Here is a 22696-nt window from a genome sequence, read left to right as displayed (position 1 = left end):
GGTGTTTTTTGGTTAGGAAGACCAGTTGTCAGGAAGGACTGGTGGATGCAGAATGGACAGATGTGTAGGGGCAGAGGATATCAGGACAAAGTGGACAGAACTACCAAACCTCTGCCACTCACCACTCACTACTGGAACAGGGGGCATCTTCAGAGTTGGAAGGGCTTCTACTGTGCTTTTGCAAATCTCATGCAAATTTCTCTGATCATTCTTCAGGTGGCTCATACTGTGAGAATTCCTGGAAGCATGGTTCCAATTCAGTTAAACTGAGTGCAAAACTACTGTATTATCATTCCAATGTGTTTGCTAGAATATTGAGGTTTTTTTTTTTGGCCAGTCCTGGGGCTTGGACTCAGGACCTGAGCACTGTCCCTGGCTTATTTTTGCTCAAGGCTAGCACTCTGCCACTTGAGCCACAGCGCCACTTCTGGCCATTTTCTGTATATGTGGTGCTGGGGAATCGAACCCAGGGCCTCATGTATATGAGGCAGGCACTCTTGCCACTAGGCCATCTCCCCAGCCCCGAATATTGAGTTTTTTAATGTTGATATTTTTTAATACTGATTTTTTAAATTTTGTTTCCACCTTGGTGTATGACACTAGCTGTTTCCCAGTTGTGAGGTCTTTTTTTTTTTTTTTGCCAGTCCTTGGCCTTGAACTCAGGGCCTGAGCACTGTCCCTGGCTTCTTTTTGCTCAAGGCTAGCACTCTACCACTTGAGCCACAGCGCCACTTCTGGCTGTTTTCTATACATGTGGTACTGGGGAATCAAACCCAGGGCTTCATGTATACGAGGCAAGCACTCTTGCCACTAGGCCATATTCCCAGCCCAATACTGATTTTTTTTAATGTTGGTAGAAGAGCTTGAACTCAGAGCCTGGGCACTGTCCCTAAGGTTGGCATTTTGCCACTTGAGCCACAGTGCCACTTCTGGCATGAGGAGGCAACCATCTCATATTACTATTTCACTTATACACACACGGAATAGTTCATGTATTTTCTTTGTTTTCCTTCTCATGGTACTAAGATTAGAGTCCAGGATATTGAGCATACTAGGCAAGTGTTCTGCCTCTCTACACTCCTATTCAGGAATATTTTTGTTTCCTGCCAGTCCTGGGCTTGAGCTCAGGACCTGGACACCATTCCTGAGCTTCTTTTGCTCAAAGCTAGCACTTTACCACTCAAGCCACAGCACCACTTCTGGCTTTTTCAGTGATTAATTGGAGATATGAGTCTCACAGACTTTTCTGCCTGTCGTGGCTTTGAACAGAGATCCTCAGATCTCAGCCTCCTGAGTAGCTAGGATTATAAGCCCCTGGTGCCCAAGTCTGTAATAATTTTAAGTGGTTTTAACTGGGCACTGGTGGCACATGCCTGTATATAATAATATATATATATATATATTTTTTTTTTTTTTTTGCCAGTCCTGGGGTTTGGACTCTGGGCCTGAGCACTGTCCCTGGCTTCTTTTTGCTCAAGGCTAGCACACTGCCACTTGAGTCACAGTGCCACTTCTGACCATTTTCTGTATATGTGGTGCTGGGGAATCGAACCCAGGGCCTCATGTATATGAGGCAGGCACTCTTGCCACTAGGCCATATCCCCAGTCCCGAAAAAAATATTTTTGTGCCTAGACTGAGGCTTGAACTCAGGGCCTAGAGCTCTTGCTTTGGCTATTTTGCTCAAGGTTAGTGTTCTACCACTGGAGCCACAAGTCCACTTCTGGCTTTTTGGTAGTTAATGGGAGGTAAGAGTCTCTTGGATTTGTCTGTTTAGGCTGACTTGTGAAATAAGGAGTTGGTAAGTTCCAGAAATGTCTTACACTCCTTAGAAGATTGGCTCTTGATTTCCCTTGACTGTGTCCACATTTGATTGTTTTGGCTTATATTTAACATCTTTGTTAGACTTGAGTGTTCACTGGTTTTTGATCCACTTTGATTGTGTTCACATCTGAATTGCTTTCTACTTTGTTAAGATTAATTTCATGTACCTTGTGTGGGTTTTGGGTATTTAAGCCGGGTGTTGTATTCTTTAGGGCTTTGTGACTAGAGTTCCCCTGCTGCCAGCTAGTGCTCCAATTACGACTCCAAATTCAGCCTTTTAAGTGGTTGCTTCCCTGTTCTCGCATCTACCATACAACACTTGGCACTGTGATCATTAGATCTCTGCCTCTCGAGAGGCTGGGATTCCAGGAATGAGTCATTGGAGCCCAGCAAGGAGAAGGATTTAATGTGCTTTGCTTGTTTGTGTCCCACCAGGTTCAGTTTCCGATGGCTCCTCAAGATACTAGTTATAGCCTTAGGAGTTGGACTTGTTCTATTTACATCCCGAAGTATGTTCCTCCAAGCAGACTTCAACAGCTTCAAGCCAGAGCTGCCTCAGCCTGCTTCCAGTGGCCAGGTTATGAAATTTCTACCTGAGGAGCACCTTAGGAGGCTCTTCAGCTACGAGGGGATCTGGTGAGGGAGCTCTCTCTCTCTCTCTCTCTCTCTCTCTCTCTCTCTCTCTCTGTCTGTCTCTCTCTCTCTGTCACCATGGTCCTCCTTGCCTTCTCTTCCTTGCTCCCCTTGGGGTATACTAGGCTCTTCCCTGCCCTTCCCCCATACTTTCCTCCTTCTTGATCTGGGCCAGTTTCCTGTTGTACAAACCAGAAGGGGCCTGGTTCCTGTAAACAGTCTCTGTTGTTTGTAGTACTCAGAAAAATCTCTTAAAAGCTTTGGAGAGCTGTGTGGCCAAGACCAGAGGGAAAACACTGTTCTGTGGAAGGAGGGGGCTGCACATGGGCACGTGTGTGTGTGTGTGTGTGTGTGTGTGTTTGTGTGTGTGTGTAGGGGGGTGGGTGGGGGTTTAACTCTGGCCTTGGGTGCTGTCACTTAGCTTTTTCACTCAAGAATGGTGGCTGTACTCACTTAAGGCACACCTCCACTACCAGCTTTTTGCTGGTTAACTAAGAGATAAGAGTCTTGTAGACTTTTTCTGGAAAGTGGGGAAGCTGGGCTGGTTTGGAACTGTGATCCTCACACCTCAGCCTCCTGAGTAGTTAGGATGACTGGCGTGAGCCACAAGCTCATGGCTTTCAGGTTTAAAGGAGCTGGGTACAGAGGATTATTTAAGAGAGGGCCACTATGCCTCCTTCCTTCCACCATTCCTTCCCTTCTTCCCCTTCCTCCCTCCCTTTCATTGTTTCTATAAGGGGCCACTTCAGGTCGCAACTCAATTAAGATAGCTGGGGATGTGAAGAAGAGGTTTTTCAGGTGAATGCCTGCCCGCCCCACCCAGCCCTTGGTCACAGTTCTCTTGCTTGTTTTAGGCTCTTCCCTCAAAACCAGTGCCAATGTGGAGCCTCTCGAAAACAACAGGGTTATAACTTTGAGAGAGCCTATGATGAGAAGGAACTCCCGGAGGTGAATGCGAGGAGACAGGCTGAGTTTGAGCACTTTCAGAGGAGGTAATGCGGCCTCAGGAGAGTAAATGCGGAATGCATACCACTGCATGCTGAGGAAGTGAGGGAGCCTGAGGGAATAAAGGCTAGACTTTCCCCTCTTGAGAGGACCCTGGGGGAGAATTTGTCACTGGTTACATAAGGGAAGGCCACTGAAATTGTGCTAATGATACTAACTGGGATATATGTTTAGGGGATGCCTAAACAGAGCTTGTCCATCCCCCATCTCCGCCTCCTTCATTGGCTGTTTTTGGAGAATTGCTATAAGTCTAGTTCTAACTTTTTACTAATCATAGGAAAGCCCCACCCCACCCCCGAAATTGTAGGATAGTAACACCATTAAAAAAAATGGAGGGCTGGGGATATGGCCTAGTGGCAAGAGTGCTGAGGCCCTGGGTTCAATTCCCCAGAACCACATATACAGAAAATGGCCAGAAGTGGCACTGTGGCTCAAGTGGCAGAGTGCTAGCCTTGAGCAAAAAGAAGCCAGGGACAGTGCTCAGGCCCTGAGTCCAAGCCCCAGGACTGGCCAAAAAAAAAAAAAAAAAAAAAGGAAACTGTCAAGCCAGTAAACTGGACAAGCCAGAAAAATGAAAAACGACTCCACATAACTTGAGGGGATGAGTGGGGTAAGGAGAAATGGCGGGGGGAATGATGGGAGTGGTAACAAGATAGATTGTATTCACAAACTGATGTGTTGAATTGAAACTTCTTTTTCTGCCGGTACTGGGGCTTCAATGGGCGGGGGCGGGGGGGTGCTCTTTGTGTTCAAGTGTAGGGCTCTACCACTTGAACCACAACACTACTCCCCACTTTTTCTGAGTAGTTTATTGGAGCTAAGAGTCTCACAGACTTTCCTGCCCAGGCTGACTTTGAATTGTGATCCTCAGATGTCAGCCTCCTATGATTATAGGCATGAGCCACCGATGCCCAGCTTAATTTATTATTTTTTTCTTATTGATTGTGATTTGTATTTTTTCTTCTGTGTTTTATTGTATGCTGCCTCATACCTTTGTGGACTAGGGTTTGGAGAAGGGGTTACATCACAGAGCTGGAGAAGGAGAGACATCAACATTGTACTTTTGACTTTTCAATGTGGTCAAGGCCAGGGTCTGTACACTGGGACAGAGGCTCACCTTTGCATTCTCCCACAGAGAAGGGCTGCCGCGCCCACCGCCTCTGCTGGCTCAGCCCAACCTCCCCTTTGGGTACCCTGTGCATGGAGTGGAAGTGATGCCCTTGCACACAGTTCCCATCCCAGGTAGGTCCAGCTGCATCCTGACAGGCCTGATTCCTTTTAGGCAAAAGAAGGGAGAACAGACATTATTGCATATCTGCAGAGAATGGCCATGGAGCTACTGAGAGCAGGCAAACGTAGACCACCACTCTGGACAGGAGTGAAACTTGAAGAGACTTTGTGTGGGTGCGGGTGTGGGTACAGGCACTAGGGCTTGAATGCAGGGCCTGTGTGCTGTCCCTTACCTTTTTTACTGTTCAAGGTTAGTGCTCTACCACTTAAGCCACAGCTCCACTTTTAGCTTTTTGGTGGTTAATTGGTGATAAGAGTCTCATGAACTTCCTGCCTGATCTGGCTTCAAACTGTGATTCTCAGAGCTCAGCCTCCTGAGTAGCTAGGATTACACTGTGCTCCCAGCTCCTGGCTTGGAGGGACTCAAGGATGTTCAGGAGAATAGTAAGGGAGAGCCTTCAGGAACCTGGGTGTCCTCTCAGATGGAACTGTTTGTTCTTTTCCTTGTGTCCTCCAGGTCTCCAGTATGAGGGGCCTGATGCCCCAATGTATGAGGTAAGAGCCCCTCCACTTCCTGAGTCCTGTCCTACCCCCCCCCCCCCGACTGTAGCTGTTCCCAGGGTTATTATTATTTTTCCAGCCCTGGGGCTTGAACTCAGGGCCTGGGTGGGCACTGTCCCTGAGTGTCTTTTGTCTTTTGCATAAGGCTTGTAGCCTTATGCATTCTACCATTTGAGCCACAACTCCACTTCTAACTTCTTTTGTAATTTATTGGAGATTAGTAGTCTCACAACTTTCTGGGTTTGAATTGGAATCCTTATATCTCAGCCTGCTCACAGTTTTTGTTTTGTTGGTTATGGGTCTTAAACTCAAGCCCTGGGTACTGTCCCTGAGCTCTTTTGCTCAAGGCTAGCTATCACTCTAAATCTTGAGCCACAGCGCCCCTTCCAGCCTTTTCTCTTTATGTGAGGAACCAAACCCAGAGCTTCGTGCATGCTAGGCAAGCACTCTACCGCTAAGCCACATTCCCAGCCCATGCTCATAGTGCTTGACTGAACCCATATCCTTGTCTAGATGAAATATCATGTGAGTTCAAGGTGCACCTGGGCAGGATGCAGGGCCTGAGTTTTTCAGTCATGGAGGTGGCTGGAGGGAGGACTTCAAAGACCGTGTGAAGCACTGGCTCACTCTTTGGGAGGTGGAGACAGGATAGTAGTTTCAGTCCACCCCCCACTACCCCCACCCCCAAAATACCTGCAAGACTCCATTTCATCCAGTGGCTGGGCATGGTAGTTCACACTTGTCATTCCAGCAATGCAGGGAAGCAGTATCAAAACAACCAGTAGTTTAGTATTGAAGATACCAAGTTTGAGTTACTTCTAGCAAGGTGACTAGTCAAGCAGCTGGATCTTAGAGAGAAATAAACGGAGCCAGGTGAGGGTGGCTCATGCTTATAGTCCTAGCTTCTTGGAGGCTGAGATCTGAGGAGTGCTTTTCAAAGCCAGTCAGGGAAGGAAAGTCTGTGAGACTCTCATCTCCAATTAACCACCAGAAAACTGAAAATGGAGCTGTGGCTCAAAGAGGTAGCGCACTAGCCTTGAGTGAAAGAGCTGAGGGACAGCACCCAGGCCCTGAGATCATGCCCCATGACTGACAAAGGAGAAGAAAAGAAGAAAGTGATAAACTGGAAACTTGCAAGGGATGACCTTTAAAGTGGAGAGAATGGATGGGATACTCTAGCAAGGATGTATGCTACAATACAAGGACAAAAGGGTAGAGAAGCATCTTCTGGAAAACTCCTTTGGAAGTTGGAGTGAGGAGGAGGGAAGGTTGACAAGCAGAAGTCAAAAGCAGCAGTACAGGTAGCCGCTTGGAAAGCTGAGGCAGGAGGGAGCCTCAAGCCCAGGAGATCAAGACTATCCTGGGAAAGAAACATAATGGGAATGGATCCCCAACCAATGGCTGGATTAAGAAGAAACCTAACAAAATGGTGTCTACAAGCCAAACATTTGCAGGAATGGAGTCCTTAAACTTACAGGGCCGGGCTGGGAATATGGCCTAGTGGCAAGAGTGCTTGCCTCGTATACATGAAGCCCTGGGTTCGATTCCCAAGCACCACATATATAGAAAATGGTCAGAAGTGACGCTGTGGCTCAAGTGGCAGAGTGCTAGCCTTGAGCAAAGAGAAGCCAGGGACAGTGCTCAGGCCCTGAGTTCAAGGCCCAGGACTGGCAAAACAACAACAACAACCACCTTACAGGGCCCCCAAATCATCGAAGAGCCTGGCTGTGCAAGCTCCTGCGGAGCCAGTTCTTACATTCTCTGGGGTGCTTCTGATGCTTGTATCCTTTGCCCCCTGCTGGCCATACTGGGAACTTGTATTTCCTGAGAGCAGGTATTTTCCCAAACCCTACTATTCAGCAATTGCCTGTATATTAAGTGTCACTTGGGCGGGGTGCCTGTGGCTCATAGCTACTCAGGAGCCTGAGATCTGAGGATTATGGTTCAAAGCCATCCCGGGCAGGAAACTTGTGAGACTCTTATCTCCAATGAACTAGTCAAAAAAAGCTGGAGGTAGTGATGTGGCTCAAGTGGTAGAGTGCTCTCCTTGAGCAAAGGAAGCTGTAGAGGGGCTGGGAATGTGGCTTAGTGGTAGAGTGCTTGCCTAGCTGGACTCAATTCCTCAGTACCATAAAACAGAAAAAGCTGGAACTGGTGCTGGGGTTCAAGTGGTAGTGCTGGCCTTAAGCAAAAGAAGCTCTGGGACAGTGCCCAAGCCAAGAGTTCAAGCCCCATGTCTAGCAAAAATAAATAAATAAAATATAAAGTGTCACTTGGGAATAATAAAGAAGTTCCAGGGATGGCTGGTGGTGATTCGTAGTATAGTTTTTTTTGGGGGGGGGGCTGGTACTGGGGCTTGATCTCAGGGACTAGCACGCTTCCTTGGATTTTTCACTTAAGGATGGTGCTCTACTACTTGAGCCACAGCTCTACTTCTGGCTTTTGGGTGATTAATTGAGAGTAAGAGTCTTGAAGATCTGTCTGTCCATGCTGAATTCCAGCCTCGATCCTCACATCTCAGCCTTCTAAGTAGCTAGGATTACAGGCATGAGCCACTGGTGGCTGACAATAATGTGACTACACTTAATGTCACCCTAGGTCACCTTGAGAGCTTCTCTGGGGAAATTAAACACCCTTGCTGACATCCCAGACAACGTGGTGCAGGGCAGAGGCCAGAAACAGCTGACTATTTTGACCAGCGATCGCAAGATTTTGAATTTCATCCTCCAGCACATGACATACACCAGCACAGACTACCAGCACAACAGAGTGGACATGGGTGAGAGCCTTTGATTGCGCAATGCTTAGGGAGTTAGAAAACACCACTGAGCCCAATTGAAATCTTCTGGGAAGCCTACCTGCTCTCTTCCCTTGCATCTGTTTTGAACCCCAGATCTTAACTTCCCAATTACCCAATTATCCCAATACCATCCCCACATTGCCAAGAGTCTCACAGAATCACTCCAGGAGGAAGCAGATGCTTTTCATTGCTCACCAGAAACCAACTGTGTTAGTCAAGGCCTGAAGATACAGCTTGGTGGTAGAGGTCTTGCTTGGCTCACTATATCAAATACTAGAGACCAGATTTATTTGGGCCTGCAGCCTTGGAGATTGCATTCCATAATGGGTTGGCTCTTTGATTTTGCAGAAGATAGAGCAAAACTACATGATCAGGAAGCAAAAGAACAGAAGAGGAAGGGGTTAGGTCTCATGGTCCCCTTTACTGGAGACACACCCACAATAACTGAAAGACCTCCCACTAGGCTCTACCTCCCAATAACATCATGCTGGCAACCAAATCTTTACTACAGGGACCTTTGGGGCACACTTCAAACCATAATATCATCTGGTTCTGTTAGTCATTCTATTCAGATTGCAAAGCTGAAGTCCTCAGCTGAGAGGAGAGTAGGAGAGACTCCCAATTCCAGGGCATGATTTTTCTCTACTTCTTTCTTCTCATTCCAGTAATTCCTGGCATAAACTCCTGCTACCTTCTTTCTGAGTTGGTTAAAAAAAAAGTACCCTTTCTTGCTGGGCACCAGTGGCTCATAGTTGTAATCCTAGATACTCAGGAGGTTGAGATCTGAGGACCAAATGTTAAAACCAGCCTGGGTAGGAGAGTCTGAACCCCCTATCTCCAATTAATTACTAAAAAGTTGGAGGTGGAGCTCAAGCAGTAGAGCACTAGCCTTGAGTGAAAAAACCTAAGGGGCAGCACCAAGATATTGAGTTTAGGCTCCATTGCTGGAACACACACAAAAAGGCAAATACAAAAACACCCTTTGAGGGGCTGGGAATATGACCTAGTGGTAGAGTGCTTGCCTCATATACTTGAAGCCCTGGGATCAATTTCTCAGCACCACATATATAGAAAAAGCCAGAAGGGCACTGTGGCTCAAGTGGTAGAGTTCTATCCTTGAGCAAAAAGAAGCCAGGGACAGTGCTCAGGCCCTGAGTTCAAGCCCCAGGACTGGCAAAACAAACAAACAAAATACACCTTTTGAGTAGCTAGCTACCCAGAATGCATTACCAGGATACCAGCAGAGAATAAGTGTGGCTTGGGACCTATGCCTACTAGTTATAAAAAGATCATTCTCCCCAGGTTCAGATTTTAAACTCTCCCTTTAGAAAATGACCCTGTGCGATAAAATAGGGTGGTGTTCTCATTCTGGTTTGTAGCTGGAGAAGATGAAGTAGTGATTTGTTGAAGGGATTCTTGCCCATACATAACCAAACTCTTATGACCCCAATCCTACTCCCCTGACCAGCACAATCTGACAGGAGAGGAGATGAGGGTTTAAGCGGTAAACAGCATGTTGTCCTGAGGACACACACCAGGAGCCTTAAGGTGGGAGAGGGATGGTGGAGGTCCTTAAATCTCATCCCAGTAGTCCTCTCTCATCGCCATCACATCAGCTACCTAGGGCCAGCATGGACTCTAATCCAAATGTAATGCTACCTGTCTCTGACCTCTATCCTCCTTCCAGTGAGCTTGGAGTCCAAGTCCTCAGTAGCCAAGTTTCCTGTGACCATCCGCTATCCTGTCATCCCCAAGTTATATGACCCGGGACCAGGTAAGTCTGCTTGCTGTCCTTGGGGCTTCACAATGGCATCCTGCAGAGCTATTGGTGAACATCAAAGAGGGATAATCTTTGAGATGGAGAAAAATTGGTCAAAACACCAGGACTGATCTGATTTCTGGCCAAAAAAAAAAAAAAAAGAAATCTAAGCTCTATTCCCCTAATATTGATCATTACATTTAACTTATTATGTGTGCATTAGTTACTTTTTCATATCTGTGACCAATACTTGGGAGGGACAATCTGAAGGAGAGAAGATTTATTTGAGCTCCCGATTTCAGAGGTTTCAATCCATTGATGGGGTCAGGTTGAGATGACGCTGAAAACATCATCAAGGAGGGAGATGATGATATGAAGAGGATAGGGCATGACACTGCTGGGCACTAGTGTTTTAATCCTAGCTACTCAGGAAGCTGAGATCTGCAGATCATGGTTGAAAGCCATCCCACACAGAAAAGTTGTGAGACTCTTATCTCTTACTAACCAATGAAAATTTGGAATGTGGCTTAGTGGTAGAGTGCTTGCCTAGCATGCATGAAGCCCTGGGTTCAATTCCTCAGGACCACATAAACAGAAAAGGCTGGAAGTGGCACTGTGGCTCAAGTGGTAGAGTGCTAGCCTTGAGCAAAAGGAAGCCAGGGACAGTGCTCAGGCCCCAATGCCAAGCCTCAGGACTGGCAAAAAAAAAAAAAGAGGTACGGTGCCAACCATGAGCAGAAAAAGCCAAAGTACTGAGTTTGAACCCCAGTACTGGAACAAAATAAAAGAATTAAATAACCCTCTTGGCAGCTGGGATAGAACTTAGTGGGAATACCTGCCTAGCATGCATGAGGTTGTGGGTTTGATCCCCAGCACTCCAAAAAGCAAACAAGACTGGAGGTGTGGCTCAAGTAATAGAGTGATTGCCCTATAAGCATAAACTCCCAAGTTCAATTCCCAGTTCTGCAACTATAAATAAAAAATAAATGGTGAGTAAAATGAAAAACCAAACCTATAACCAACTAGCCAACCAAACCTACACCAGAATGAAACTAACCAAGGGAGAGAGGTTTCTGTGACACAGCTCAGGCATCCACCGCCCCCTACCTCCCTTATTTTTGTCCAGAGAGAAAGCTCAGAAACTTGGTGACCATTGCCACCAAGACTTTCCTCCGTCCCCACAAGCTTCTGGCCCTGCTCCAGAGTATTCGAGAATATTACCCGGACTTGACAGTAATCGTGGCTGATGACAGCAAAAAGCCCATGGAAATTAAAGATGACTACGTGGAGTATTACACCATGCCCTTTGGGAAGGTATGTTCCTCTCAGATTGTGGGGATACCTGATTCCCAGGACAGGAGGGCCCCAGAGTCAGACTTCACCTTGGATGAGGCTGTTCCTGTGGTCTTCTTGAGGAAGCAGAGTCCTCGCCTAGGAGGGGGCAGGGCCTGTCTTTTGAGGCCCTTGATTACTTCCAGATCCAAAGAGACATGAGTCACCTCCACTTTCCTTCACAAAGTGAGTGGTCATTCCCTCTTCCCTCATATATGACATGGAAATTGATAAGAGGGCCTAGTAAGTGACTGAAGGTGTGTGATATCCCAGGATTCTTGCCACACACATCTAACAGCAGACAAATTTCTCATCCCATAGCTCTACAAAAGCTCTGTCTCTTTCCTCCTTTTTGTCTTTCTTTCCTTTTTCTTTTCATCCTGGGCTTGAACTCAGGGCCCTGGCACTGACCCTACAGTTTTGTGCTCTCTACCATTTGAACTACAACTCCACTTCCAGCTTTATATACTTAATCAGAGATAAGAGTCTAATGGACTTTCCTGCCCTGCCTGGTTTTGAACTGCGATTCTCAGATCCAGAGTAGCTAGGATTACAGGTGTGAACCACCAGTACCTGGCCTTTTTTCTTTTCTTTTTGTGTGTGTGCATGCACGTGTGCGCTCATGCACACACACACACACACACACACACGCATGGGACTCAATGCAAGGCCTGTTCTCACTTGGCTTTCTCACTCAAGGCTGATGCTCTAGCACTTGAGCCACACCTCCACTTTGGGCTTTTTGATGGTTAATTTGAGATGAAAGTCTCATAGGCTTTTCTGCCCAGTCTGACTTCAAACTCCAATCCTCAGATCTCAGCCTCCTAAGGATTACAGGCATCCGCCATCAGTGCCCAATGTCTCTCCTTGCTTTCTTCCCCTACCACTTTCCTGCGAGGACAGAGGAGAAAATAGATATTGTACATACCTCATGTCCCTCAGATTTGACATCTCCCAGCAGACAGAAAACTCTGTTAGGTAAAGAAAGAGCTCAGTCAGGCCACAGAGGACCCTGAACTAAAAAGAAGACTTTATAGATTTTGTCTCAGTCTTGATCTGTGTTTCTTAGAGGCATGGGCTCTCTTAGATTCCATTGGTTTTCAACTTTGGTTGTCCTGTGGCCTCACTACCCTCCTCCGCATAGATTGTGACTTATGTGGGAATGACTTATTCCATCTGAGGAGCCAATGGAAATTCAGGAAGCTCCCTACGTGGACCTACTTTGCATTCAGAGACCTGAACCTCTGATCAACCTTATGCTCCTTTACAGGGTTGGTTTGCTGGGAGGAACCTGGCCATCTCTCAAGTTACAACCAAATATGTCCTCTGGGTGGATGATGACTTTCTCTTTACCAGCAAGACCAAGATTGAGGTGCTGGTGGATGTCCTGGAGAAAACCGAACTGGATGTGGTAAGGACAGTTGTCAGTCTGCAGTGATTGGGAAGGGTGGCAGAGGAGAGGAAAGGAGTGGAGAAAACAAGAGGGAGGGGTAGCAGGAAGGGGGAGAGATTGATGCAGGAGTCAACAAACTCCAAGGTAGAGAGCAGGGACCAGGAATCAGAAGATGAAGAAATTCTGCTTTTGCCTCTATATTTCCTTTCTTTGAGTAAACTATAACCACACATACTCGCAGTTGTTCTGCCATTAAGATTATGTCTTTGTATATCATTTTTTACTCCCTTCCTGAACAAATGTGAGATTAAAAATAGCAATACTGGGGCTGGGAATGTGGGCTGGTGGTAGAGTTCTTTTTTTTCTTTTTTTTCTGCCAGTCCTGGGGCTTGAACTCAGGGCCTGAGCACTGTCCATGGCTTCTTTTTGCTCAAGGCTAGCACTCTGCCACTTGAGCCACAGTGCCACTTCTGGCCTTTTTCTATATATATATATGGTGCTGAGGAATCAAACCCAGGGCTTCATGTATACGAGAGAGACAGGCACTCTACAACTAGGCCATATTCCCAGCCCCTAGAGTTCTTTTTTTTTTTTTTTTTTGGCCAGTCGTGGGCCTTGGACTCAGGGCCTGAGCACTGTCCCTGGCTTCTTTTTGCTCAAGGCTAGCACTCTGCCACTTGAGCCACAGCGCCGCTTCTGGCCGTTTTCTGTATATGTGGTGCTGGGGAATCGAACCTAGGGCCTCGTGTATCCGAGGCAGGCACTCTTGCCACTAGGCTATATCCCCAGCCCGCCCCTAGAGTTCTTGATGAGCATGTATGAAGCCCTGGAATCGATTCCTCAGGATCACATACACAGAAAAGGTTGGAAGTGGTGCTGTGGCTCAAGTGGCAGAGTGCGAAAAGGAAAGAAAAGAAAAACAGCAATACTTTAGGCAAGCACCGATGGCTCATGCCTGTAATCCTAGCTACTTAGGAGGCTGAGCTCTGTGTATTGCAGTTCAAAGCCTGCCCGGTGAAGCAAAGTCCATGAGACTCTTATTTCCAGTTAACCACCAGAAAACCAGAAGTGGTGCTATGGCTCAAGTGGTCGAGTGTAGAGCTCAGCGACAGTGCCCAGGCCTAATGTTCAAGCCCCACAACCAACCAAAAGAAAAAAAATTAAAAGACAGCAATACTTTGGTTCTGTCAACATTTTCTTTAAAAAATATAATTAACGGCCTGGTTGCATAGATGCCTCTTGCCTGAACTCAGTACTCTTTCCTCATGGAAGGGAGAGTGCAGTGAGCTCCTTGCAGATCCGGATGGAAGATTGGCTATAGGGGGAGCACATGATGGGCAATAGTTTTCTGTTTTTTTTTGGGGTTTTTTTTTTTGGCCAATAGTTTTCTGTTTTTTTGTTTTTTGTTTTGGCCAGTCCTGGGGCTTGGACTCGGGGCCTGAGCACTGTCCCTGGCTTCCTTTTGCTCAAGGGTAGCACTCTGCCACATGAGCCACAGCGCCACTTCTGGCCATTTTCTGTATATGTGGTGCTGGGGAATTGAACCCAAGGCCTCATGTATATGAGGCAGGCACTCTTGCCACTAGGCCATATCCCCAGCCCAGTTTCCTGGTTTTGAACTTGGGCTAAGTGCTGTAAACAGCAAGCGGATTCTCTGGGGTGAGCAGGGATCCAAAGGACTCAACCCCTGTGTGAGAAGAGTTGTAGTCAAAAAGCAGAAAGAGGGGCTGGGAATATGGCCTAGTGGCAAGAGTGCTTGCCTTGTATACATGAAGCCCTGGGCGCAATTCCCCAGCACCACATATATAGAAAACGACCAGAAGTGGCGCTGTGGCTCAAGTGGCAGAGTGCTAGCCTTGAGCAAGGGAAGCCAGGGACAGTGCTCAGGCCCTGAGTCCGAGCCCAGGACTGGCGCAAAAAAAAAAAAAAAAATTGCAGAAAGAGAGTCAGGGCAGGATGGTTGGAAGCAGAAAAAGAGATCCAAGGAGAGGTGCGATTCTTGTCACTGAGGTGCAATCCATGAAAGCTTCCTGGACAAGGCAGGATGGATTAACGGTGTCTTCATTCTTGCTCCCTGGCTAGGTGGGCGGCAGTGTGCAGGGAAACGTGTACCAGTTCAAGCTGTTGCTGGAGCAGGGTGAGAATGGGGACTGTATTCACCGACGGCCAGGACCTTTCCAGCGCCTTAATGGCTTCCCCAGCTGCGTGGTGACTGGGGGTGTTGTCAACTTCTTCCTGGCCCACACAGAGCGACTCCAAAGAGTTGGTTTTGATCCCCGTCTGCAACGAGTGGCTCATTTAGGTAGGGATGGGGTCACAAGCTGGGATGGGGATGGGGGTCGACCCTGGAAGCTTGGCCTTACAAAGACCCACCCCAGTGGCTTTCATTGTTCCCTCTTCCCCTCAGATTAAGGCCCTCTTGGTCTTTGCTTCCCTGATCATTTCTCTTCCTCTTCTGAGACTCCCCTTGGCTTTTTACTGAGAAACCCCTCACATGTCCTTTCCTTATAACTCTGTCCCATCCCTCTTCCCACCTGCAGCATATTCATTCTTTTTTTTTTTTTCCCCAGATGCTGCAACTGGCCAGTGCCTCTCCTCTGCCCCTCTTTTCCTCCTGCTGGATCTTTGCCTCTCTGCCCTATCTGAGAAATGAGCTTGCTTGTTTCCTCTTACCCGATCCATATGGACAGGATCCTGGGTCTAAAGGGGGTGGTTTCTCATGGGGCTGAACTTCCTGTGATGGTTCTCCCAGAGCTGGAGGAGGCACTGGAGCTGTGATTCAGCTGGCTTCTTATTGCTGCTCCCTCTCTTCTTTGCAGAGTTCTTCATTGATGGGCTGGGGAGCCTGCTGGTAGGCTCCTGCCCACAGGTGGTTGTAAGTCACCAGTCCCGACATCCATCCACAGACTCAGAGCTGGCTTCCCTGGAGAGGAACTACAGCAAATACCGGGCCAACACCCAAGCCCAGATCCAGTACAAGCTGGCTCTGCATTACTTCAAAAACCACTTGTGGTGTAGTACCTAAAGCCACATGACCCAAGAAAAGTGCCTATTTGGCTGCCTGTGGGTATCTGGAACTGTGGAACGTGCAGTCTGGGCAACTAAAAGCAACAACATAAACACCAACCACATCCACCAGTGGACAGTACAAGTGGAAATGGCTGCCAATGGAAGGACCAATCAAATGTTTAGGAACATTAGAAATGGACCAATCATTCATCAGGGTGGTGGAGAACATATCAATAACAAATTCCTACTTATTTGTGAAGCATGTGCACATGGATATCTGGCCTCATCTGATCTGACCTCCTGGAGATGAATAAACTGGTTGTATCCTCAGACAAAAGAAAGGATGCTGTGTGCATGAAGAGTATTGGTGGATATAATTTGCTGCATTGTTCTCAGCATCTCCATCATCCACCCTGTGGTTTGTTCTTGTGCTTGTATGGGAGCTTGAACTCAGGGACTGTGTGTTTTCCCTTAGCTCTGTCACTCAAGGCTGGTGTGCAAGGCAAGCACTCTTGCCACTAGGCCATATCCCCAGCCCAAGGCTGGTGTACTACTGCATGAGCCATTCCCTTCACTTCTGGCTTTTTGCTGGTAAATTGGAGATAAGTCTGATGGACTTTTCTGTTTGGGCTGGCTTTGAACTGTGAACCTCAGATCAGCCTCCTGAGATTATTGGCCTTACCCAGTAGAGCCCAAGCCATTTGTGTTTTATTTGGTTCTATCTCTTGGGCTCAACCAACAATGAATGTCCAGGTGTTTGCCTTGAGATGTGCCTGCTTCAGACTGCATGGAATTGTGTGGTCTTGCTGCAAAACTTGGCCCCTTAATAAAATGAACACAGACAAGGCAACCGGCGAGAGAGGCCCTGAGTACATGGTGAAGGAACCATGGGAGCAGCTCTTTAGTCTGACCATTGTCAGATGTTGGATGCTATTGAGTCATAATTAAAATGGATACTGAGCCTGAAATATTTCTCAACAAATAAAACAAAGGTCTTAAAGATAACCATAATCTTGCTTCCATTACAAACAAAATTTACCTTGGATCACTTTTGTTTAATTCTTCTGTTATAAAGAATCTCATCTAATTGTAAGAAGCCATTACATTATGGGAATTGCTCCTTCCTGAAATAAACTTTAAAATTTTTTTTTATTGTGCATCATAGTGTTCTTTCACTATGCTAAGACTGCTGTTGTCTTTTATAAAAATTGTTTCTGACTTTTTTTTTATAGATTTTCAGTGTTTTGGCCACATAATCTTTGCATGTATATATATATATATATATATATATATATTTTTTTTTTTTTGCCAGTCCTGGGCCTTGGACTCAGGGCCTGAGCACTGTCCCTGGCTTCTTTTTGCTCAAGGCTAGCACTCTGCCACTTGAGCCACAGCGCCACTTCTGGCCATTTTCTGTATATGTGGTGCTGGGGAATCGAACCCAGGGCCTCCTGTATACGAGGCAAGCTCTCTTGCCACTAGGCCATATCCCCAACCCCTGCTTTTATGTTTTTAAAAATGGACTTTACAATGTGTTATTTGTTCATTATAATTTTGTCTTTTAATTTTAAAAGATAACTAAAATATTTAAGAAGAAAAATAACTTCTAAAAATAATTGCTGTAATTAACCCCTGGACACTTTTGAGTACAGTTACATTTTACTTTTTTGTTATTGTTGGTCAGGGGGCTTGAACTTGGGGCACTGTCCCTGGGCTCTTTTGCTCAAAGCTAGCATTCTCCCACTTTGAGCCACAGCTCCATTTCCAGTTTGCCAGTGGTTAATTGGAGATAAGAGTCTCCATGGATTATCTTGCCTGGGCTGGCTTTGAACCATAGTCCTCAGATTTCAGCCTACTGTGTAGCTAGGATTACAGGTGTGAATCACCAGCATTCAGCACATTGTACTTCTTTAGACAGTTACTGCTCAGTACTGATCATGAGAAGCATATCTGGATGCTTATCTATCTAGCTATCCATCTCCCTTCATTAAGAATGTTTTCATGAAAGCCAGGTGTTGTGATACACACCTGTAATACCAGCCCTCAGTAGGCTAAGGCAGAAGGATGGACAGACTGTGCTACATAGGACTCCATCTCAGCAACAAAAACAAGCTGGGAGAAACTGGATGCTGGGTGCTTCATGCCTGGAATCCTAGCTACTCAGGAGGCTGAGATCTGAGGATCAAGGCTTGAAGCCAGGCAGGGCAAGAAAGACCACGAGAACCTTATCTCCAATTAACCACCAAAATGTGGAATAGGGCGCTGTGGCTCAGAGTAGTGGGCTCTAATCTTGGGCACGAAAGCTCACAGAGAGTGCCCAGGGCCAGAGTTCAAGCACTAGGACTGGTGTGCAAGCATGCACACATGCGTGTGCACACTGCTGGAAACGGACAGGAAAAGGAGAGGATGGGTCATCTTTTGTAGAGGCGAGCACCACAATGCAGTCACCTTCTCCTCTTTTACCAAGGCAGGATCAAGGGGTGTGTGTGTGTGTGTGTGTGTGTGTGTGTGTGTGTGTGTGTGTGTGGTGGTTTCCACATACCAAAGGACTGCAGGCAGTTACCTAATTAGCCCTTTTATTTGTACTTTGAATTTTGCCTGTGCTGGACTTGATCTTGATAGCCCAGCCTGTCCCCCAGACCAATGTCAGATGTCAATGCATGATGTCACACAGCGTTTGTTACACAGGTGTATAGTTCTTCAGTTTGGACGGTCTCACAGGCAGAGTCTGTGGTTCAGCCCAGTTCAGCAGCTCCAAAGGAAGTGAACAAACCTAACTTGTAACAATCTAACAAATCTAACATGGAAATGGCCGAGGCAGCCAGGCGTGGCGCACCTTCAAATCTCCGTTCACGCATCCCGGAAGACTCCGGGGGCTTGAACCGCTGTCCCAACACGTGTCGGTCCGCTTCCCTCCCCGCTTGGCCAAAGCGCCTCTAGCACACGGGGCGGGGCAATGCAAATAAATAAACAAGGAGGAAGCCCGGGCTGCGTGTGCCAAGCCCCGGGTCCCGAGCTGCAGCGGGCTTTCTCCGAACCCCTGCCCGGCTTCGCACCGCCGGCACCGCCGGCACCCCGCCAACCCCACACCCTCCAGACTTCTGGGGCGCGGGCATCGACCCCTGGAGACGCACAGGAAGAGAAGCGGGAAGAGACGACACCCAAGAGGCCAAGAGCGTCTCGAAGGCGCGGCACGCGGGAGTCTTTGCTGCGGGGCTTCCGCGCACCCAGGCGGTTCTCGGCCCAGGTCTCCGGCCAGCCAGGTGAACCGGGAATGCTTCCGAGCTTTTGCAAAGCTGCCCGGTGCGCCCTGTGGAGCCTAGCGCGCTATGTGGCTTGAGAAGCCTCCCGGTCGCCTAAAGCAGCCAGCAGGTCCCATGGTGTAATGGTTAGCACTCTGGACTTTGAATCCAGCGATCCGAGTTCAAATCTCGGTGGGACCTCAATGAACGTTTTGGTCTTGCAATTCCTGTTTTGGGGACCCGCTGGAGGCGACAATCATTTCAGGCTCTGCCGGGTTACCACTGACCTGACTGACCACGGCTTAGGGTCCCTTCCTCTCCCTCAACAAGCTCACATTTCAGGGACATCTAGGGGACCGCAGTGCGCACGCGCTAGAGCAGGGCGGAAAAATAAATGTGTTGCTGCGAGACTGAACGTGACTTTACCCTGCGGGGAAGCAGCCGAAATAACCCGAAGTATTCCGAGGCGGGTGCTCCGGGTGGGGCGCTGAGGAAGGCCCGCCCACTTCTTCCCCGATGGCTGCGGGATTCTTTGTTCTATTGGGTACTGTTTGGAATTTGCTACGTGATTGCTCTGTGCAGCGGCGAATAAGGTGCCGAGATTGAGCCAAAGGGCGGGGAAACTACACCTGCGGGCCTCCAATTGGTCACAAGCAATACCGGCTGGGGTTCCGTCAAGGTGCGTTTGCGGGTCCGAGACCTCAGTTTCAGGGTGTTGGTTGGCCGGGGTCCAGCCGGAGAGGATGCTTGTATCTTTCAGTTAGAAAACACCCATCCGTAGAGCGACAGCCAATGAGAGAAAGCGTCCGATCACGTGTTCCAGTCTGGATCTCGGAATTCAAACAACAAAAACAAAACGCCTCCTCTTCCCCCCCAACCCCCCCCCCCCCTCCTCAGACATCGCCCTGGTCAGGGTTGCCTCCGCGGGCTGTTTTCACAATCTCTCAGGTGTTCCCCTGTAATGCCCGGCTCGTCTCTTGGGTGACCCGCGGAGGATCCGAGTTCGGGGTGCTGACCAGCCGCGCACAATTTGCGGGGGGCAGGCGTACCTCCAAGATCGGATGGGACTGACGTGCAGGGAGAGTTGGATTCCAAGTGTCCATCCACCCCTGTGAGGTAAATGACGAGGGAGTTCTGTGACGCATTTGTTTTCTCCCAACGGGGTGATTGGCACAGTGGTTCTGTGTTTCCCCCCCCCGGGGGGGGGTGTTGCCATGGAAACAGGATCTTCTTCCAGCCATCCTCCGTAAATGTTTGAATGGATCGGCCTGTGTGAACCATCCCAGCCTTAAATATATCCAGGCGTGAAGGGGAGTGAGGGTGGGAGGGGCCAAGGCGTCTCATCCTTTGCACACTGCAGGAATTAAGATAGTGCGGGTATGGGTTCAAAGACAAACCAGTGGAGCCGAATGGAAAAGCGATCCCTTGGGCCAGTTGATTGATAACAAATTGAGCGTGTCCCATGGAAACAAATGGAATTGGATTCCACCCTAACTTATATTAAGCAGCAATAAATTCCACGTGACATATAGACCTCAAGGTGAAGGAAAAGCCATAAAGCTGCTGGAAAATTAATATAGGAGAAAATCTTCATAATCTCAGAATAAAGAAAGTTTTAGGAGAAGCCAGGCATGGGAGGCTCATTGCCTGTAATTCTAGCTACTTGGGAGGCTGAGATTTTTTTTTTCTCCAGTCCTGAGGCATGAACTTAGGGCTTGAGCACTGTCCTTGACCTTTTTTTGCTCAAGGCTAGCATGCTACCACTTGTACCACAGTGCCACTTCCAGCTTTTTCTGTTTATGTGGTACTGAGGAAGCCAACCAAGGGCTTCGTGCATGTTAGGCAAGCACTCTACCATGAAGCCACATTCCACCACCTGAGGATAATGGTTGGAAGCCAACCCAGGCAGAAAAGTCCCTGTGAGACTCTCTTCAATTAACCACACAAAAGCTATAAGTGGAGCTGTGGCTCAAAGTGGTAGAGTACTGGCCTCGAGCAAAAGAGCTAAGAGACAGTGCCCAGGCCCTGAGTTCAAGCCCCATGATCAGAGAAAAGTTTTAGGAGAAAAAATCCAAGGTTCTGAAAGCTTAATAGGCTTTACCATATTAGCATGGCACTATGCTTTTTTCTTCTTGTCAGTCATGGGGCTTGAACTTACAGCTTGAGTGCTATCTCTGAGTTCTTTAGCTCAAGTCTATCAATCTACCACTTTGAGCCACTTCCAGTTTTCTGGTGCTTAATTGGAGAAGAGAGTCTCACTCACTTTCCTGCCCCAGATGGCTTTGAATTGTGAGCCTCAGTTCTCAGCCTCCCAAGTAGCTAGGATTACAGGTGTGAGACACCAGCACCTGGCTACACCACATTGTTTTTGTTTTTAAATCAAAATACCCTAGTAAGAAAATACAAAGGGGCTGGGTGCCCATGGCTCATGCCTGTAATTGTAGCTACTCAGGAAGCTGAGACCTGAGGATTGAAGTTCAAAGAGCAGAAGGATCAGGAAAGCCTGTGAGACTTCTATCTTCAGTTAATCACTAAAAAGCTGAAAATGGACTTGAGCACTAACTTTGAGCAAAAATGCTTGGGACAGTGCCAAAACTCTGATGTCAAGCCCTAGGAATGTCACCCTCCCCCCCAAGAAAAAGGAAGTAGAACTGTGGATTCAAGTAGTAGAGGGCTAGCTTTGACTGAAAATGCTAAAGGACATCATCCAGGCCCTGAGTTTGAGCTCTATACTGACACACACACACACACACACACACACACACACACACACACAGCACTCTGAACCTCATCTGGTTCAACACTCTATACATCGTTTTAGAACAAGAACTGGTTGTAATTATATTATTATTGATATAATTATGTTTTTGTGCCAATCCTGGGGATTGAACTCAGGTCCTGGGCACTGTCCCTGAGCTTTTTGGCTCAAAGTTAGTGCTCTACCACTTGAGCCACATCTCTAATTCCAGCTTTTTAGTGGTTAATTGGAGATCAGAGATTTCGAACCACCACGATCCTCAGATCTCAATCTCTTGAGTAGCTAGGATTATAGGACTGAGGCACCGGCACCTAGCCCAACTTGATTTTATAACCTGTAAATACCAAACTCTTGGCTCTAGCTTCTCTGACCTTCGCTTCTCTCCCTATTCCCAGCAGCTTGAGGAAAACCTCTCTGTGTTCATAATAGTCTGAGGATTCTCTTCCAGTGGTTTCATTCTCTGGAACAGACCAGGGAAGGAGGAGGGTGGCTTTTCCTGGAAGGCAGAACCAAAATGCTACATTTTGAAGCATAGTGTCTCTGAACAGTCACCAGCAGAGGGCAGCATACTGACACCAATGCAGCCCCATTTGTGCTTTCCCTTCCCAACGCGGGCTGTTGATTATTTTGGCTTTTCATTTGTACATGAGATAATATATGCACAATATTGTCTAGCATATAGTAAGCCCACAAATTACAAAACATGCTCAACTGATACCTGTTGGCCTGACATCCACCATGGTTAAGGTACCAGAAGTACAAAATAAAAGCAAGCCTTGAACCTTGCCCTCAATGAGCTTGTAATATTTATTTATTTATTTATTTGCCAGTCCTGGAGCTTGAAACTCAGAGACTGAGCACTGTCCCTGGCTTCTTTTTGCTCAAGGCTAGCACTCTTCCACTTGAGCCACAGTGCCACTTCTGGCTTTTTCTGTGTATGTGGTGCTGAGGAATCAAACCCAGGGCTTCATGCATGCTAGGCAAGCAATCTACCACTAGGCCACATTCCCAGCCTGAGTTTGTAATCTTGACTGAAAAAAAATTAAAGGCTAAATAAAGACAGCTGGGTGCCAGTGGCTCACTCGTATAATCCTAGCTACTCAATACTCAAGAGGCTGAGATCTGAGATTGTGGTTTGAAGCCAGCCCCTGG

At 47.5% G+C, this 22696-nt stretch overlaps 1 protein-coding gene and 1 non-coding gene across 2 annotated transcripts in view; both read left to right on the top strand.

The window, feature by feature from the left end:
* B4galnt2 (beta-1,4-N-acetyl-galactosaminyltransferase 2) overlaps positions 1–15979 on the top strand; it is a 28497-nt gene extending 12518 nt beyond the window's left edge. The window contains exons 2-11 of the mRNA XM_048366392.1: positions 2258–2458; positions 3310–3447; positions 4596–4702; positions 5208–5245; positions 7850–8030; positions 9739–9825; positions 10937–11124; positions 12413–12553; positions 14618–14837; positions 15355–15979. Of these exons, the coding sequence (XP_048222349.1) occupies positions 2258–2458; positions 3310–3447; positions 4596–4702; positions 5208–5245; positions 7850–8030; positions 9739–9825; positions 10937–11124; positions 12413–12553; positions 14618–14837; positions 15355–15560 (1507 nt within the window). The 3' untranslated portion in view covers positions 15561–15979. The remainder of the gene's footprint in view (positions 1–2257; positions 2459–3309; positions 3448–4595; positions 4703–5207; positions 5246–7849; positions 8031–9738; positions 9826–10936; positions 11125–12412; positions 12554–14617; positions 14838–15354) is intronic.
* A 2936-nt stretch (positions 15980–18915) lies between these two features.
* Trnaq-uug lies at positions 18916–18987 on the top strand. The gene has a single exon. It is a non-coding gene; the product is annotated as a tRNA-Gln (tRNA).
* Positions 18988–22696: the final 3709 nt, after the last annotated feature.

This window comes from Perognathus longimembris, chromosome 17 (genome assembly GCF_023159225.1).
Source record: "Perognathus longimembris pacificus isolate PPM17 chromosome 17, ASM2315922v1, whole genome shotgun sequence".
NCBI classification, from domain to species: Eukaryota; Metazoa; Chordata; class Mammalia; order Rodentia; family Heteromyidae; genus Perognathus; species Perognathus longimembris.
This window is presented reverse-complemented; position numbering and strand designations above follow the sequence as displayed.